The sequence below is a fragment of the Vipera ursinii genome, assembly GCF_947247035.1.
Source record: "Vipera ursinii genome assembly, chromosome: 1".
NCBI classification, from domain to species: Eukaryota; Metazoa; Chordata; class Lepidosauria; order Squamata; family Viperidae; genus Vipera; species Vipera ursinii.
In genome coordinates this window covers 63,749,514-63,770,128 of record NC_139512.1, presented here as the reverse complement: position 1 = coordinate 63,770,128, position 20,615 = coordinate 63,749,514, and the positions used below count along the sequence as shown (strand labels likewise).

Here is a 20,615-nt window from a genome sequence, read left to right as displayed (position 1 = left end):
TCCAAAGAAACACGATTACCAACTTAATCCGAAGAGAGACACCCACAAAAACCCAAGACAGAGAACAAGAAAATGGCAAAGCCCTCCTCCCATACTTAAAAGGGACCACAGACAGAATCAGCAAGGTCCTCCAAAAACACAACATCAAAACAGCATTCTACACAGACAGAAAAATATCCACCATCCTAAGAAACCCCAAGGACATAATTGGCTTAAAAAACCAAGGAGTATACGAAATCCCATGCACCACCTGCCCCACCACATACATCGGACAGACCAACAGAAGAATAAGTGCACGCATTGAAGAGCACAAAAACTCACTCAGAAAAGGAGAACAAACTTCATCCCTGGTCCAACACTTTGAAGCCATGGGACATGAAATTGATTTTAAAAAAAACCAAAACTATCGACAAAATTGAACATTTTAACAACAGAATAATCAGAGAAGCCATTGAGATAGAAAAACGCCCCCACAGCATAAACAAACGAGATGATACCTCTCGCCTACCAACCATTTGGAAACCCGCCTTGATTGACAGACGAGTCCCAACCACCAAGAATGATAGACCCAAACTCATGATAACACCACATGACATCACCACCACACAACCATTCAAAAAGCAAATCCGAACCCACAATGATAACGAGGCACAACCACAAAACAGAAACCTAACTACAGCTGCAACATCAGCCACTTTAAACCCCTCCAAACCACACAATAAGCAAACTGACACCCACTATAAAAACATGGCACCACCACAAACACAAAGCCGAACAAAAGCAGCACAACTCACCAGCTCAGGTCTAAGGCTGGCAGCTGAGACCAGCCCATCCACTCAAAACACCCCCCCACCCAATCAGAACACCCCCACCATTCAAAACAAACTCCCACCCAATCAGAACACACTTACTCCCCCACCCAATCAGAGCACAACTCCACCCACTGAACACACCCCCTCTGGCAGTTTAAAAAAGAGGAACAAACAGCCACATGCTTCTCCCAGAAGAAGGAAGCAGAAGCCACCAGCCTGATGATGACGGATGGGATTCCGTCGAAACGTCGCCCCTACACCTTTAGTTCTACGCGGGGAAAAACCCGAATAACCAAAGATCCATATATATATACACATATACACACACACACACACACACATGCATATACATACTGTACACATGCACATGCACACGCAAACACATACACATACACATACATATATATAATATACAGCACATGCATTGTTTTACTTACCTGAATTTTATTCTTCTTACGAACTGCACTTTCCAAAGAAGGGGGTGTTTCTGATCCAATAATACTAGCGATGTCCCCAAGGCCAACATCATGGCCATGTTTTGAGCCACTTTCATTTTTTGAATAAATGTCCAAAATATCTGATAACATGTCACTTTCTCCTTTTTCTTTTTTTGCCAACTGCACAATTTCAGCTGCGATGCCATGTTCCAAAACTTCCATTTTTTCTGCTTCGAGCACATCATCATGAATTCCAAACTGTGTTGGATGAGGCATGTCTCCTAGAATTTTGGTAACTCTTATATTTTTGGCCCCTTCAACTAGACCATCACCAAACACAGTACTCCAAAGAATCTGAAAAACGCTCCATATTATAGCGAAAAACATTTGGAAGACTCCTATAAATAGCATCCAAAGAAAAGAAAAGGACACTTTCACCAGTTCTTTAAAGGTCATTTTTTTCACTTTTCTATACTGTTTCCTTAAATTTTTCAGTCTAATTATCTTGAATATTGTGGCAGCATATTTCCTTACTGCCTCACATGCCATGGCAAATGCTGAAGCTGATTCAAAAGATGGATCTTCTTTCTCGTCTTCTCCAACCTCCCTCAGATAGCAAGCTTCATACTCTTCCTCCTCAACTCTGTCAACTGTATCAGTTTCAGAGATCTGAGATGCCAACTGCATTTCAAAAATGGTGTCCTCGCAGAAATTTACAAAAAGCTCCATTTTTTCTTGCTCTCCACCTTCATTTACAACATCAAAAATAAACTGCCTCTTTGATTCTTTCACTTGGGGCTTCTCCCACTGGGTCCTACTGGATTCGCTAATCTCAAAATAAACTCGTTCTATCTTCTTGGCACTACCCATGATCTCAATGCGCCCCAAATAAGGTTCAAAATAATTAAGGACACTTTCTGCCGGATGTAATAAAGTTTGAAGGCGTGAATCATTTGGCATGTGTTCTGAGAGATTTGTTAGGAGCACAGCCACATTAAACCCAATATCTTTGGCTGGCTTGTGAAATCTTTCAACAAAATCAACATAGTTAAACATGTCATTTTCATCCGTTTCTGCACAGGACAGCAGAAAGTCGATTTCTGATTGCATATATTGCTTCTGACCTTCCATGGCTTTTTGAAACTCCTTCTTTGAGATTATTCCTTTTCCTTCCGAATCATACTCTTTGAAGGCTTCTGAGCTTGTTAAATCTTTCAGCTTGAGAAACATGTCAAAGAACTTCAAAATCATTTCTACATTGCTAGATGACTCGACAAGTGTATCTACCATCTGTTTTCCAATTGTGCCATTTACAATGTTACCTAAATCACAAATGTAAACATTATTTAGTTGAAATGCATCTATAATGTTTATTCTATAATCATCTTTAGAAAAGATCATAATTATTTTCAGTTTTATAATGTTGCTTTAAATCAGTTTTGCAACCACTGTTCTACATTATGTGTTTAAATCTATTCCAATTTCTTCTTGAAATTACAAGGCAGAATTACTGTTGTAGATATAACACAGCTTAAATTGAAAACTTTTTTCAAATTAATTTTATTGTAACATATAGCAATGGAAGGAATAGCACTTTAAAAAAGATTCAACCTTCAAGTAGTGACAACATCATCACCACCATATCCTTTAGAAGATCCAGTAGCTCCTTTAGCAGTTCAATTTGGCTGGAATCCTAGGATACAAATAAAGTTAACATTTACTTTTAAAATCATCTAAACATAATCTCAATTTATCATGATTGTGTTTTATATGATTGGAACCAATGAGTTATGTGTGTCTGGCAGAATGCCTAAGTGCAGAAAATGCTATCCAAGCTAAGGCAAAGAACAATGAAAGCTACCTTATCTATTCCATTGAGGATACATGGTAATCTACCAACTCCAGAGTGTCAAGCAGCAATCTTTCATAGCAGCTGTTTCCTTTTAACTAAAGACCCTAGGGACTGAATCTGAGATCAACTGCAAAGAAGGCACTTTGGAACCAAAAGAGATGGTAGAAATTTTATAATATGTGCAGCAGATCACTGAGCTATTATGCCAGGTAAAAGGATAACTGGAATAACAGTAGACCATAACACTAAAAGGTTACAGTGACTGAGTTATATTAAGATACCCCATGAACAAGATGTCACTTTCAAGATCAAGGCATTATCTCATTATCTAGTTTGTTCTTTCCCATAATGTCTATGTGTCCGTGAAATCTGCCCCAGAGGATTAGACAATCATCCAGAACACTATAGGACCTATTAAGAAGGGTAGAAAGAGAAATAGGAATGAGAAAAACTGCCTTTTATCAAGAGGAAATTATTCTGTGAATCTCTGGAAGGAAATGGATCTATGCTATTTTTTAAAACTTATGACTTTTCAAGAAACATCAAAGGGACATTTCCTAAGACAAGTAGGAAGTACTCTTGATGTTAGAATAAATACATAGGGTAATGTAGTGGACATTGGCAGGTAAATTACACACGTTGTAATTTGTTGTGCTAGTAGATTTTTCTTTTTCTACACAAAGTACATTAAGCTATGGGATTAACAAGCATCAGTGTGTTGAAAGAAAAAAATATATAGATGAAGAATCAGATTATAAATTGCTGCTAATCTTATTAACTACATACTACCTCTTGAATCAGAAGCAACAACCTTAAATACCAGTTGTTAGGGAGCAACTGTAGTAGAGACTGATTTGTCTTCTACACACACTTCTGATCTTTCTCAGTGCATCTAGCTGGCCAACTTGTGACCTATAATACTGGATCACAACAGTCTTTGATCAACCTTCTAATACAAATAGAAAGATTTCTAATAGAAATCTTACGTTTTTCAGTTCTAGTGTGCTTTGTTGTGCTTCAATCCTGTGTTCACTTAAATCAGAAATCCTGACTCTCTAACAGATCAAACTTTGAGCTTCCCCATTTCAGGTGGGGTACGAACATCTCTGATTTAAATTCAAATCAGCACTAAATACAAAATATGCATGTGTGGTGGGAGAATAGTGGGGAAAATAAGTGGGCATATAGCTTGATGCTTATTTCTACCTTCACAAACTTTAGTTCATAAAATATGAAATGAAATATTTATACTTGATCAATTGATTTACATTTTCAGGAAAGATGTTTTACCTGTGAAAGCTTCATTTGCATGTTAGCAAAAACATGAAGAAAACCAACAACTGCATCCCACAGTCTACTGTGAGCCAAACTCTGCTGATTTCCAATGCAAGGCCCCTAAAATTAAAGAATAATGGTTTCAGCTCTCTTTTGAAGCATCTCTCCCAACAAGGAATGGAATTATTTATTGATTGTATACTCGTAATTTACTCTGGACTCTGACATAGCAACAATGAACAATATAAAGTTTAATGTAATCACAATAAGATGCAAAACACTTTAAAACACAAGACATAGTAATAATAAATAAGAATTGTAACAAAATCATCACATAAAACAATTTGATAATATATTATGAATATCATCAAAACTACTCTGTAAGAACCTCTAGAAATCTGGTTTTGAGGTCACACCTAGTTTCTAAGAGATGCTGTTCCATAAAACCAGATCATAGCACAAAAACCATAAACAAAGGTACACAATAAGCAAAGGTAAATGGAAAAACAGAACATGAAACAAAATAAAATTGGGTACAAGTATTAGAAGGTGATAAGGGACGCGGTGGCTCAGTGGGTTAGGACGCTGAGCTTGTCGATTAGAAGGTCGGCAGTTTGGTGGGTCAAATCCCGAGTGCCGCATAACAGAGTGAGCGCCTGTTACTCGTCCCAGCTTCTGCCAACCTAGCAGTTTGAAAGCACATAAAAATGCAAGTAGAAAAATAGGGACCACTACGGTGGGAAGGTAACAGCGTTCCGTGCACCTTTGGCGTCTAGTTGTGTTGGCCACATGACCACGGAGACGTCCTCGGACAAGTGCTGGCTCTTTGGCTTTGAAATGGAGATGAGCACCGGCCACTAGAGTTGGAAACGACTAGCACGCATGTGCGGGGGAACCTTTACCTACCTTTTTATTAGAAGGTGAGAAGGTATTTTAAGATAACTTTCTGCAGGTGAAATACTATGAAACTGAAACTTTCATTAAAACTGTGTCAAAGAAATAATTCTTTTTATATCCCTGTCCATTTCCTTAGCTTAGAAGGAAATACTGTATATATTTTTAAGAGATATAAAATCTCAGTTTTCTTTTCTCCTTTCCCCATCAACTGTATAAAAATATCTGGGAGAATAATACACCTGTAGATATTATCTTCATTCTTTATTTTTTTAAAAAATGATTTTACAAATGACAATAATGATGAAATCCCACTAATTCCAGTAAAGTAAACCTCTGGCATCAATTCATGCCATTCGTTCAGTCATTCATTTATTCATGTATGTTAGCAAATTATATAACAAAGAGAAAGGTTTTACCTACTTGTATATATTCAGTTAGTGAATTAAAAATCTGTTTGATTACAGCCAATGCCTTAGAGAAGTTATGTTGTCCAGATTCATCAATTATATCTTTGCCAGAATAGTACCAATAAAAGTCACTGATTGATTCCTAAGAATAAAAAATGTGGGTTTTCCTGTATATATTAATGAAGTAACAATCAAACAGTATTCCAAAAGGAAATTGTAATATATATGTATTTTTATTTTTATCATTTTTTTCTATTCATTGTGATAAAATCTGTATCTACTTCAATAAATTCTGAATCCAAATAATAGCAAATAGAAAATTACTCCAAAAGAGCATGAAGTACAATATTTTATTATTTCATTCATTATACACTACCTTAAAACACCTCCTATCTTGCCTTTCAATTAGGTTTAGTTTTCAGTGATGTTAAACAATGTAACAAATTGTGGTATACCACAATATGCATTTAAAATGGCTTGAAACAAATCACTCTTAAACCCAAATATACACACACACCCATACAAAGTAAGACATAACAAGCAGATCTATACTGTTTGTTATAAATTCTTGTAGAACAGAACAATTTTCTCCTGGCACTAAAAAGATATTGAGATCAGCATCAAGTAAAAACGGTGGGAAAAAATGCTCCAAAACCAGGATTCCAATCTAAAAAGAGTTTAACTTCTGACCATCTAATTGCTAATTCACAAACTAACTTTTAAAATGTAGATAAAAATATCTACAATAATTATTTCTATGGAGATTCTCAGTCATCCAGGTCATGGTTGTCCCAAAAGTGCTTTTTCAAAAAGCAACTGGACTTACTTGTTTTTCTTTCAAGACATTTCACTTCTCATCTAAGAAACTTCTTCAGCTCCTTTGGGACTACAATAATTATGGTTAATGCATGACTGCATGAAGCAAACTTAAATGCCTGCTTCAGCTTTCCCAACCCTGGGCACACTAAATAAACTGTCTTTAATTCCCAGAATTCATAGCAGTGACAAAGCTGGCTGTGAAATTATGAAAGTTCAAGTCTTTTGTGCCTGGTTAGAAAAGGCTGCTTTGCTTAAATAGTCTGTCTCCTGAGTCAGGATCTTGTATCTGATATTCCCAGATGGTTAATTTTGGTTTCACATTCATATTCACATGGAAATTGGATGGAGCCAGCTGACAAATTCCCAGTCAAGCTGTCCAAACAAATCTCTTCTTTTTTTTGTTTTGCAAGCTTCTTTGGACTGATCCAGTGGTGGGATTCAAATATGTGAACAATCGGTTCTCTGTGTTGGATGCCGCTTCCAGAAGTTCATTCTGGGCCTGGGCAACAAAAAATTAACTACCGGTTCTGCCGAACTGGTGCGAAATGGCTGAATCCCACCACTGGGCTCATCTTTAAATACCTCCATGAGGTTGGCCTAAATGCCTAAACATCAGTGTCTCTGTTGCAGCAGTAAAGAAAATCAAGCAGCAGCCAACAGCATTCATTTTTAATCCCCCCACAGTGACTGCAAGGATAAAGTAAAGCAATATTTTTAAAATCATTTTTTCCTCAGACATCAAATATTTCAGCTTCACAGGTACATGTAGGAAAAGAAAAACCTGAGTGTGATTCAAATCAAACATTTAAATCCCAACCTGTTTTGTCTCAATTTAAACTTAGGAAGAGTCATCAATATACTTTCAGTTTTTATTTTCCAAGCTTAGATTTTACAGCGCCTGAAGAACTATGGACAGAGGTTCGCAACATTGTACAACAGGTAGCAACCAAAACCATCCCAAAGAAAAAGAAATGCAAGAAAGCAAAATGGCTGTCTGAGGAAGCTTTGCAAATAGCTGAGGAAAGGAGGGAAGCGAAAGGCAAGGGAGAAAAAGAAAGATATGCCCAATTAAATGCAGAATTCCAAAGAATAGCTAGAAGAGATAAGAATGTCTTCTTAAATGAACGATGCAAAGAAATAGAAGAAAACAATAGAATAGGGAGGACCAGAGATCTTTTCAAGAAAATCGGAGAGATGAAAGGAACGTTTCATGCAAAAATGGGCATGATAAAGGACCAAAATGGCAGGGACCTAACAGAGGCAGAAGAGATTAAGAAGAGGTGGAAAAATTACACAGAAGAACTATACAAGATTTTACAGTTTCTATTCAAATTGGTTGGTATGCTGCTTCTCTTACAACTAAAACAATATAATTGGAAAAAAAGGACACAATTACTACATCATGAAACTGTAAGAAAAGAAAAGAATAGACACCAAATATGATGAAAGCAAAAAACCTGTAATGGCAGAAAGATTTTCAAAACAGAGTGATATAATATAGAATATTTTATCTGCTTACCTGAAGCCGCAAAAGATAATCAACTGTGCTAATGATAATATTCACTGTTGTGGTATTGCCCATTTGTGTGCGCAGGTAATTCTGAAAATCTGAAAGGTAAAATAATTTGTGCTATATACGTATATGAAACATTCAATATAGTCTTTACTTATCTTTTTGTTGTTCATTAGAAAATGAAAAATTGTGTACTTTGAAAGGAAATTGCTTTCATAACTACCTCTGATGGACACCACAGTAATTGTGTCTTATATTATGAAAGAAGTGCAGTTTTTTTAAAGAAAGTTATATGAAATAGTAATTGCATATCATATTACATAGCAAAACGTCTCACTTATTAGATTTGAATTTAACAAAATGGCAATTTGATTTGTATCTTGAACTCATACATGTGAAAAATTATTTCTGTCCACCTTATGTAGGAAACTGATTAACTGTTGAAGAATTGAAAATCAATTCAAGTATGAAAGATATTGAAATAACTTATTTCCCCAAAGATTGAAATCAAACAGTAAATTACTGGAAATATATTATACATCACTTACCATTGTTATGACCTTCACACAGCAGTTGTAAAAATCTAAATAGATCTTTAGTAAACTCATCATTCTGTAGTACTTTCTCACCTTGAAAATATACAGTACAATGAATTATGCAATAATCAATTGTTTCTAAACATGCAGAACAAATATTCTTTCAACAGCATCCTTCAAACTAAGTGATTCTAATAAAAAGCAAATACTGTAAGCTAATTTACAGTAGTTCGTTCTTAAAAAAAAGAAATACTTTGGGGAAATGATAAAAGCAAAATATAAAACAGAAAAAGCAAAGCTAAAATATTTAGCACTCCAAAGCATTCATGATCAAACTACAGGACTAAAAATCTAATAGGAAATGGTTAGTTATTATCAAACCATGCCTTAGGTATGAAAGACGCTTCTTTAATTAAGCATCAAATTGTTTCTTCAAGCCCCATACACAATCATCTGCAACCATGAAAGTTAACCTAAAAGATATCTATAAAGATGCAATTAAAGAAGATTTCTTTCTGTATTTGCCACACACAATAGCATCAAAAGCTGTAAACCCAAACATACCACGCTCACGTATGATGACTGTGGATTAAAGAAAAATAATAAGAATACAAAATAAGCAAGTTATAATTACATTATATATTTTATTAAATGTTTTCTTGGAAACTAAATGAAACAGCATAGTTTAATAGCACGTCATTTTAAGGAGGTTAAGTAAAAAGACCTTAAGTGAACTGAACATTTGGGCTGAAAAAGAAAAAAATAAATAAATGTAAATCAATCTGAATTTATTCATTATACATACGTGTTCCTTCTTCGGTAACCATTCCAAGGCCTTCTGCTTTATTTTGTCTCTCGAAGGCATTAAGATCAAGAACACTTATTTAAAAAGACAATAAAGAAAATATTGCTTAATATGATTGAATAATAATTTAAAAAATCATTCAAACAGTAGAAACTGAATTATAAAGATTTAAAAATGATACATTTGAAAGATGAACAGAGTTAGTTTCACTGAAATCAGTATTAAATCTTTCTCTATCAATATTACCTGCTAAACCCAAACCAGTTTTTCAATATTCTTTCTGTTGATATCACTGCAGTATATCAATTAAGACAAAAATTAACCTATTCCACTAAATGCTTTCTCCTTTTTTCATTAATGATAAGGGCAGTAAGAATCCGATGTTCCTGGATAAACAGATTTACTCTTTAAACTGTTGTTATTATTACATTATCACATTTCCCCAGAGTTTTCGAAAACAAGAATTTGGAAAAATATATCCCACTGAAGATATGAAAGGTCAAATTAGGGACAGACCTTCATAGAGAAAATCTATCTATATGATCATTGACAACAACTTGATAGCACACAATCAGTCAAAATTCCATTCATGCATGCAGCTGAGCACAGAAAGTCTTTACCTGCAAGACTGCATTAAGCCAGAGATAGATTGAAAAAAACCAGCATCCTTTTTCTCTTTCAAATAATCCAACATTTTCTGAATCAGAGATTGGGGAAAAAAATGTATTAAAAACAGTCTGAGGGGTTTTTTTTATGAGAGAATATATTTTTGCTAGGAGACAAGAATAAGTTACAATCGCAACATATTGGCACTTTTGGACTTGGCTTGGGAACTTGGATAATGTAATGTAATGAACTTGGATAATTGTATACTTGAAGGCTGTTTTGGCTGAACCCCTTGCTGTTGAGTGCTAAGAGGGTATCTGGAAATGGGCATAGAATTAGGGGTGGTGGGTCCTAGAACACGGCCTGGAACTAGGGAGAGGATGGGGTAGCTGAGATAAAGTCAGGTAAGGACCACCAGTATTATAACAGACAGAGAGGATAGCACAGGAATCTGAGAGAGGCAACTCACAGGCTGATTTCTTGGATAACTGTGATAAGTTCTACCCACCGGTCCTCAATATTCACCCTTGAGGATCGGTGATTGGATCCCTTTATATTGTTTTTATTACATATTTTTTATTAAGGATTTTCACAGAAGTAGAAGATAAACATTAAATAATATAGTGTGAGATTAGAAAAATAAAGGTAAGAAAAAAGTGAAAAGAAATACAAATGGAAAAAAGACATCCGAAGAAATGACTTCCAATCTTCTTTATACCAGTTAGAAACAAACTTATTTTCGTTCCTTCCTCATTAAAATTACATCATAATTCTCTTCTGCCTATGTTCAACCATTTTAATCAGCAAATTCATAAATCAACAGGGTTTTTTCTTTCATTTTCAGCAAAAAGTCCATAATAGGCTTTCAGTCTTTAATAAAAGTTCTTGTGGGATAAGTGATCAGGTCCTTGATAGCTGTGTCTCTTTCTGCTATTAAATGCTAGGTTCATGTATAATCCACCCTCATCCCCAATTTGATCATGCAGAAGTCTACTAACTTGGCTTGTGTAGCCAACCCTGTGGGGACCCAAAGTAGGAGTACCTATCTTGGAAATCTGCCCACCCAGGTTTTGAATTTGCACTAGCACTAAACCAGGGTAGAGAGATGAGTGTGGTGGCAGTTGTAACCTGAGAGCCTTTCATGGCTTTTAAAGGTCTACATAATAAATAACTAGAAGTGAGACTTTATGGGTGAAGTTGGGCATCAAAAATTAGCTAGGTTTGTTGCAGCTGTGCATCATCTTCTCTGCTTTATTCCTGCCTGAGCTGCTAGATTACACCAATCAATTAGAAGCTGAATCCCAAGCTTAATGGGTTCTTGGGAATTTAACCTGTCTCCCAGCAGTACTGTGTTTGGGGTTCATGAATTCATGGACTCCAAATTATTGAAGGCCCAAGTCATGTTGAAGTAAAGGTAAAAGAGTCCCTGTGGATTTACTCGACTAGTCGTTTCCAATGATAGGTGCATATCTCAGTTTCAAGGCTATTGAGCCATCACTGTCAGAAGACATTTTCACGGTCATGTGGCCAGCATGACATCATGGAGTGCTGATACCTTCCCACCAAATTGGCACCTATTATCTGCTTGCATTTGCATGCTTTCGAAATGCTAGGTTGGCAGGAGCTGAGGTGAGGACAGGAGCTCACCCCATCACATGGCTTTCAGGTCTTGAACTTGGGCTTCTGGCTTTCCAGCCAACAAGCCCAGCATCTTAACTGCTGAGCCCACTGCACTACCCCATGCTGAAGGTCAGACATTAAATATGGGTTTTATCTTCGGTAATTGAAAAGTTATCTGAAAGTGAAGGACATTACTCAGTGGGTTCAGGTGCTATACAGAGAGCAACAACAGTTTGATTTGGCCATTATTTGCTCAGAAATTTTTCATGTAAAAATATATGCAAGTACAAATAAATAAAGGTAAACTTATGTAAAGTTGCATACAAACTGGTATTGTCACCTTTAAAATTCTTAAAAGCATATGCACCTACAGAGACAATTGCATAACTATGAATGTGGTTACCTGTTGAACAACGGAGTTACCTCCATTTAGAACAGCAATACCAAGTTTCAGAGTTTCAACTACCATGGGTCCCATTTCACCTGTCAATCAGGAATACAGTGCTTACATTATGGTAAAAAAAGAGATCGTTTTAAAAGGTTCTAAGCTTAAAATCGCTTTTAAAATCAGAGGATAGGCAGGTAATAACCAATTGTTGCCAAGTAACAGCAACATCAAGAAGGAGTATAGAAGCTGGCGAAGTACCAGGGTGCAAAGTAGGAATTACGACTTCCCATCGCCCAGTGCGCTCACACAGACAGGGCCTCCTCAGGGTGCCGTCAGCCAGACAATGTCGGCTGGCGACCCCCAGGGGGAGGGCCTTCTCTGTGGGAGCGCCAGCCCTTTGGAATCAACTCCTCCTTGAGCTTCGGATGGCCCCGGACCTCCGGTCCTTTCGCCACGACCTCAAGATGTTCTTTTTCCATCAGGCTGACCTGGAGTGATGATGGGTTTTTAAAAGTTTTAATTTTAACTGTGTAATTAATATTTGGGGCTGTTATTTAATTTTTTCTTAACTTTTGTACTGCTGGTTTTTTATTGTTGTTAGCCGCCCTGAGTCCTCTGGGAGATAGGACGGCATATAAGTCCCATAATAAATAAATAAATAAATAAAATTAGAATGGATGTGGAAAGTAAAGGCCAAAATGGTTCCAGTGGTGGCAGGAGCACTCAGGGCTGAGACTCCTAAACTGGGAGAGGATCTCCAACACATCCTGAAACAAGACGAAAGCTCTCTGGCCAGAAAGAGTGCAGCGCTAGGAATAGCTAAGATACTACGCAGAATCCTCAAACTCACAGACCTCTGGAGAGGACCTGAGGAAGGCAGATATCACCCACAGAGGCGAGAAGGGAATATATTATAACCTGTTTAATGACCGACTGACTCTCTTTCCAAGATAGAATAAAATATATACATGCAAATCAACAAATAAATATCAAATAATCATTCCATTTTTACTGCATTACCTTTGCTGGCACTGATCATCTGCAATACCGTTTCAGCAGCTCCACGTTCATGGAGTCGGGATTGCTGATAGAGGGTTTTCTGCTTTTCCATTTCTTTTTCCTGAATGCCAGAATACAGATACATGCTAACGTATTATGGTATCTCCATAAGTACGGGGGGGAAAAAAACTGTTAGACTTTGAAAACAATAAACTTTTTAAAAGAATCTTTCACAAACCTATTAAAACACATATTAAAAGAATAAATTAGCCATGGTAATCACTCTAATGCGGCAACGTTTGTTAAGGGCTTATTTTTAAAATAATTTCCATAACAGATTTTTATAAAAAGTTTTACCTACAATTGACACAGTAATAGGCATGGGATAAATAGGCATGGGATAAAAGAAAAATTTAAATTTGAAAAGAACAGTAAGCAACATTTGGGGTTTTTTTGTTTTTTTTTTAAATATGGAACAAAAGACAGAAAATTAAGGTGAAAAGAAGAAAGAAAAAATTAAGTAGAAAGAAATATAGACACAATCGGCAAAAACCTAAAATATAACCATGACTATGTATAATATTATGTTAACTTGTGAAGTTTGAATAAAATGGGCACCCTATCTCAAATGACTACAGCATTTATAATAACTATATAAATTACAAAACATCTAATTTTAAAGAAAACAACTAACTTCAAACGTCTTCTCCTTTTCTTCTTCTTCTTCCTCATTATTATCCTGTCCACTCTGACAGCTCTTTTCTCATTAGAAGAAAAAAAACACAGGCTCAGATAATGAATAAGCAGAAACAAGTCAAATACATTTTAAACCACAGTTTATAAGCAGAGGATTGATGATTTCATGGATGGATTTGCAAATTAATGTCTCAAAGTCCAAGATAATTGTGTTTCAAAGAGAAAATGATGCAAAAATACGAACAGAGCAATTGGATAAATGTACATACTTTAGTGGAATGTTTACTAAATAGGGGGAAATGATGAATAAGGCTGAAAGATTTGAATGTTGAAAGAAGCAAACAGCACATCATCTTTTCGTATGTTTTCACATATTTACATCTGGTCATGATTTTGTTCAGAGTTGAGTGTTTTTGAATAAACAAAGAAGAAAGAGTTGGGTAGGGATATCTATGTGTGCCAAAGATGTACAGTAAGAAGGGAAATTAAGATCCCATAATACTCCACCCGCTCACTGGTTTAGGTATGTGGATGATACTTGGGTCAAGATCAAAACACAGGAATTGGAAGCATTCACTGAACATATCAACACGGTGGACAAATACATCACGTGAAGATGTTAAGGAAAATAATCTAGCCTTCCTGGTCTGTGCTTTACACATTAAGGAAGACAGAAAACCCACTCACATGGATCAATATTTACATTTTGATTCATACCACCCACTGGAGCACAAAATGGGAGTTATCAGAACTCTACACCACAGAGCTGAAGGCCTGCCTACCAGCAAAGAAGGAAAAGAAAAAGAAATAAAACACATCAAGGAAGCCCTCAGAACATGTGGCTATGCCACATGGACCTTCATCAAATCTCAAAAAAGACCTAGCAGGAGCATCTCCATAACAGACAAAGAAAACAATAAATGAAACAACGTAGTCATTCCATATGTTGCAGGACTATGGGAAAAGCTCAGGAGGATCTTCAAACAACACAACATACATGCACACTTCAAACCTAAGAGTACACTAAGGCAGAAGCTTGTCCACCCCAAGGATAAAACACCCAGACACAAACTGAGCAACGTGGTATATGCAGTACAATGCAGTGAGCCATGTGCAGATCTGTACATTGGGGAAATGAAACAACAACTTCATAAATGTATGGCACAACACAGGAGAACAAACCCATCAGGACAAGAATCAGTGGTCCATCTGCATTTAAAAGACAAAGGCCGCTCTTTCTAAGAGAGCGAAGTCCACATTTTGGACAGAGAGGACCACTGGTTTGAAAGAGGGGTCAAAGAGGCCATCTATGTCAAAACTGAACAGCCCTCTCTCAACAGAGGAGGAGGGATCTGACATCATCTATCTCCAGTCTACAACACAGTCCTTTCAGCAGTTCCAAGAAGGCTCCACACCCATTTGCACTACTCAGGTGACTCTGAAGACACAAATAAGCCTTCAGGTAGCTTTAAATGACTCATTAAAAGAATGCAAATGAACAGCTGTCTGCAAGGACTATAAATCCTTTCATTCCCCACCATCCATTCAGAGCTGAAGAAGCTTCTTGGATGAGAAGCAAAACTTATTCAAAGAAAAACAAGAAAGTCCAGTTACCTCATGAAAAAGCACCTTTGGGATCCTACAATATTCTAAATCTCTACATTTAGGAGAAACTTTAAATTGACAAGATCAAGAGCCAGATTCATCAACATGAGGGCAACTGTTGAAGAATTCTTTAATGAAGAATTTTTTTTATTTTTTTTATTTTAATTCCATTTATATCCCGCCCTTCTCCGAAGACTCAGGGCGGCTTACAAGCTTAGCAGTAGCCTTCATTCTATGTATATGCCTGCTTATTAGGGCTTTCACACACACACCCCAAGCGGCATTATTACAAAGTCAGCTTAATTGCCCCCAACAATCTGGGTCCTCATTTTACCTACCTTGGAAGGATGGAAGGCTGAGTCAACCTTGAGCCTGGTGGGATGCGAACCTGCAATAATTGCAGGCAGCTGGTGTTACTTAAGGAGGCATTAGCCCACTGCTCCACCAAGGCTCTTTTATCAAATTTTAGTTTGGTCTTTATTTTTCAGCAGGAAATACTAATGGACCAGAAAATCTCAAGCTGCAGATTAGACTGGGAAATAAAAGATGTCCCTGAACAAGGCAGCGATAATCACCTTCTATATATTTCACTGCTGTGAAAGCTACAAATATCTCAATGAAAACACTATGAAATCCAGCTCAACTCAAAGGTAATTTTATCTTTTATTACTAGGAATACTTCTTCCTCCAAAATTTGCTGTTGGGTAGTTTTACCTCTTTCTTTACCTTGTTTTTTCTATTTATGTTTGATGGTTTGCTGATACAATCATTTAAATAGATGGATTAGCAACATCATTAACAGAATCTATTAGTAACAATAAAATGGCAATAACAAATAGAAAATGCTGAATATTATTTTAAGATTTCAGATGTACCTGAAAAAGCAGAGATGGCATTCTAAAAATAAATTGTTTTTAGGTATACATTTAAATTACTCACCTTTGCCATCATTGCTGAATATGCAGTGTACAAAGGATCGTTTTCTAGTTTGCTGCAGAAAAGTATGAAATAAATAAATAAATTTATTCCTGGAAAGGCTTTACAAGTTACTGAATTGAAGTTCCAGGATTTATTAAAGCAGGGAAAGTTTTCATCTTGTTACAGCCCCATGACACATGATATGATCTTATAAGCTTATAGGCTTGTAGATTCCCTATCAGATTCTTTATTAAAACACGTATTTACCAAGTGCTTTTACAACTGAAAAATATATCTATCTACCTCACATGAGAATGTTTTTTTTTCCTATTGTGCCTTGGAAATGGTTACAAAGATTCCAGCCATAGCTTTCCTACCCAGCAGATAATTATCTCTGATCGTATCAAATACAAAATCAGTTCCTACAATAACAGAAAACTTTCATTAATTCTAAATGTTTTATTGTTGTGTTAAAAGGATTTTGGGAAACTTGCAAGTGCAATCCAAAAAAGATATATGTATTCAACTTTTAACATTATCTTTCTTTCTGCTCCTTAATCTTTAAGATTAAGGCTGCATTAAATAGCACGGTATCCCCTTTGCCTTAAAAAAATAAATAAATCCAGGAAACATTGGAAAATAACCATGTGAACAGATGCCATGTCCAACTTAGTATTTCTCGGTATCTTTAAAAATAAAGATGTTTTGATATGTTGTATGCATCACCATCTTGTAATTACTTACTAGTTATTCCTTGCCATTTCTTTCGTCAAATTCATTGTATGTCGTTATTTTTAATGTTGTAAAATTGGGTAGCATAAGAAAGGCAGGAAGGAAAGCAGGGAAGTAAGAAGTTAGTTACCTTCTTTCAGTGAGAGCACTCCGACTGAAATGAAGAATAATCTGGTGTAGAGGATCTGGATGTTTTTCATCCTCTTCTTCCTCCTCTTCCGTTGTTTTGGGTGGAGTCTGTGCAAACATTGCATTGGAATTTTATACATAAAAAGTATGTAACAGCAGAGAGAAAAAATAAATGGGATAACTATCATTTCCATATTTTAATATTTTATATTTTCATACTGATATTTTAGCTGAAAGATTCAATTACGCAACACCTTTTCTTATAAAAAAACTCAGTGTTTTAATAGCAAAATGTTCACACATTTAATTCCCTTTGGATTGATTTGTGTTTACTTATAAATAAAATTGTATAGGATCACACAACCAGAATCTGTAATGGACAAATCTTGAGCCTAATTAAAAATCAGACTTTTTTTTTTCTAGAAAAAGATCTAGTTTATTACCTGAAGTGAGATTTGGTTTGTCTGATTATCTAGATTCTTCTAGACCTGCTCACTATAGGTCAGCACGTCATGTGTATTTTGTGACTTTAGCCCCATAAGGTAGATCAGAGTAAGAAACCAATGCCATAAAGACCGGTGCTACTTTTATTCTACACCTAAAGTAATAGAATTTTGCAAATCTGAATGTGCTTTCCCCTTCCCTCACTTCATTTTTGTGTAAACCAGGAAGGGGCAGGTCTGAAATGTTTAAGAAATTTGTGTCTTGGAATAGGCTCAAGCTGTGAGTGCTTGATCATTGTCTTGGTGGCAGCTCATTCTCCTGTCCTTCATGAACATTCCCTATGTTCACTACACTTTAGAGTATTCATGCTTGCCTCTGCAACAAAGATTGGAAACTGCTGTATTAACACCATCAAATCATCTGGAATTGGTAACAAAGGAAGCAATTCATATCTGCAATTGGCATTCTTCTCTCTTACCCTGGGAATTAGAGTTCTTTCAGTTTGAATGACTATGTTCAAGACATAGTGTATATATCGGATGAATAAAGCCCACTTTTTTTCCTTCCTTCCTTCCTTCCTTCCTTCCTTCCTTCCTTCCTTCCTTCCTTCCTTCCTTCCTTCCTTCCTTCCCTCCTTTCCTTCCTCCTTCCTTCGCATGCCCTTGACCAAAGTTTTATGTATATCTGCTTAATCACAAACAGAACACAATTGTATAATCTCCATCATAGGAAATTCAATATGTTTTACAACAAATTAACAATATCAAAGCAAACTCTCTAAAGAGAGCTAGGTGTAGTTATATGCCATTTACCAGCTACACACCTCCCTGCAATAATATTCTCAACTAAATATTACCATCTGATGAATGGGAATAGTAATCGGATTATTGTGTTGATGGGGTAAGAGATGTTTTCGTTGCTAAGTTACCATATGATTCCTTGTTCCTTATGCTGCAATGGACTAGCACAGAAGCAGTTTAGAAAATTCTCACTTTGTCTTTCTCAGAGATTTCCACAATTTTATATTAAAAAAGTAATAGCTATATTTAAGTGAGGAATCTGTCCATCGGTTCAATACATTTAAGTAAAAAAAAAGGAACCTTTGCCCTTTAAAAATATTATCAATGATTATCGAAGAGATCTACTTGTGCAGGGATCATCTTCTTAAAAACATTGAGAGAACACTGAGAAACCCAGAAGTATAAATGTGTGATGTGCCACCTTCTGTGAAGCGTAATTGAAAGAGACATGGTAATTCTCGACCTAATACCGATGTAGAATTAGCTTATGTCAAGTTAGTTGAAATACTGCATCATTGTGCAAATGCATTTTAAGGAACATAAAGACATTAACTCATAAATCTATTAGTCTCTTCTACACTGTCGGATGTTGCTGCCTTGCAAAGTAAATATTATAATTGGCAAGTAGGGTGAACTTATCGTCTCACATACAGAAAGTCATAGTTCTATAAATCACTGCTTAATTAATTAGTTTAAAAAGAAAACAGTTAAAATTAATTTCAGTCCAAATATATACTGTAACAAAATAAAGATTTGATACACTGTTCATATCATGGTATAAAATGTGGTTGGGCCGCTCAGGATGGTATATATGAAAGTGTTTATAGGTATAAGCAAGAAGACATTGTGGACTTAGCCCAATTATATCTGTACTTACAGCCAAATCCTGAACTAGTCTCTCCTCAAAGGAATATTCTTCTGTTTCTATCCAGTATTTCTGATAACCATGAAGGAACAGGTTAATAGAACGGTGCCTAGGAGTAGGGGTGAAAATGAAATCCAGAAGGGAAGCAGAATAAAATAAAAAAGCTTAGAAAGTTACCACCTAGTAAAGCCAATAGATTCTGTACAATTCAATTCAAAAATTATTAAAATTAAAGAATGTTAAGCAAAATTTAAATAACATAGATGACAAGTATTGTTTTAATAAGCTGTACCAGATAGATACCTGTATCAAAAACATGAAAAGAAGGCTAGTGATATGCTCATATTTTACTGAACACTTCAGAATTCAGTTTCCTATAGATGAAAGCCCTTGGTTTTCTATTCTTTTCAATCAAGACAGTTAGGGGGAAAACACACTTTGATGCAATTCTAAATTGACTCCTTACCTCTATGCTGTCCACTGAATGCAAATGAACTGAAAACATGAACTATCAATTTCAGACCTTTATTGAGTATTTTACTTTAGGATTACTTTTTTTTAATATAACCAGTTTAAAACATGAGTCTAATTATGCTATTTCTTTATACTTTGTCTGATTATGATGTTCTTATCAATATGGTTTACCATCCGCTTCTCTTATAACTTTAAGCCAAGATTTTTAAACTGTGGTTTCTCTAAAATGCAATAATTGTTTGATTCGTACCTTATGTTATTCCATAATTAATAAGTCTGCACAGCATGGAATTCTTTCTATGTAGGTCTTTAGTACAGTGCCCAATGTAGGAATCTTCATACCATGTCGGCACATATTGTCTACTGTTTACAAGCTCCCATAGTCAGAAAATTCCTCCTTATTTCAAGTTTATATAAATCTCCCTCTATAAAGTTTCCACTCATTGGTTTGTTTCTTTACCCTCAGATACTATGGAGAATATAGCCACACAATCTGCTCTGTGACATCGTTAAAATATTGGAAGGCCACAATCACGCCCCCTTTAGAGTTCACTTTATTTAAACCAAGTTCCTTTAACTATAGGTAGTCCTCAACTTACAACCATTCATTTAACTACCATTCAGAGTTACAAGTGTTGTAACTTAAGCACTAAAAATAAAAGCGATCTGTAACCAGTCCTCATACTTGAAATCTTCACAGCATCTCCAAAGTCATATGATCAAAATTTAGGCACTTGGCAACTGGCATGTATTTACAACGGTTGCAGCATCTCTGTGATTGCATTTGCATACTTCCCAGGTGGCTTTCAACAACCAAAAATCAGTGGATGAAACCAGATTCGCTTAATCAATGCATGCTTAACAATTGCAGTGATTTGCTTGACAACCATGGTGAAAAAGGTAAAATCAGGTGCAACTCACTTATCAACTGCCTCTTTTAGCAACGGATACTCCAGTGCCAACAGTTGTGGAGACTATAAATGGGC

General features: G+C 35.9%; 1 protein-coding gene across 1 annotated transcript in view; it reads right to left on the bottom strand.

The window, feature by feature from the left end:
• RYR3 (ryanodine receptor 3) overlaps positions 1-20,615 on the bottom strand; it is a gene marked incomplete at both ends in the record, with an annotated part of 317,059 nt that overhangs the window by 35,700 nt on the left and 260,744 nt on the right. Inside the window, 14 exons of the mRNA XM_083354752.1 lie at positions 1,250-2,571; positions 2,861-2,942; positions 4,392-4,496; positions 5,694-5,822; positions 8,019-8,107; positions 8,561-8,686; positions 9,354-9,427; positions 9,974-10,050; positions 11,983-12,062; positions 12,988-13,087; positions 13,661-13,723; positions 16,207-16,258; positions 17,048-17,154; positions 19,168-19,264. Of these exons, the coding sequence (XP_083210878.1) occupies positions 1,250-2,571; positions 2,861-2,942; positions 4,392-4,496; positions 5,694-5,822; positions 8,019-8,107; positions 8,561-8,686; positions 9,354-9,427; positions 9,974-10,050; positions 11,983-12,062; positions 12,988-13,087; positions 13,661-13,723; positions 16,207-16,258; positions 17,048-17,154; positions 19,168-19,264 (2,503 nt within the window). The remainder of the gene's footprint in view (positions 1-1,249; positions 2,572-2,860; positions 2,943-4,391; positions 4,497-5,693; positions 5,823-8,018; positions 8,108-8,560; positions 8,687-9,353; positions 9,428-9,973; positions 10,051-11,982; positions 12,063-12,987; positions 13,088-13,660; positions 13,724-16,206; positions 16,259-17,047; positions 17,155-19,167; positions 19,265-20,615) is intronic.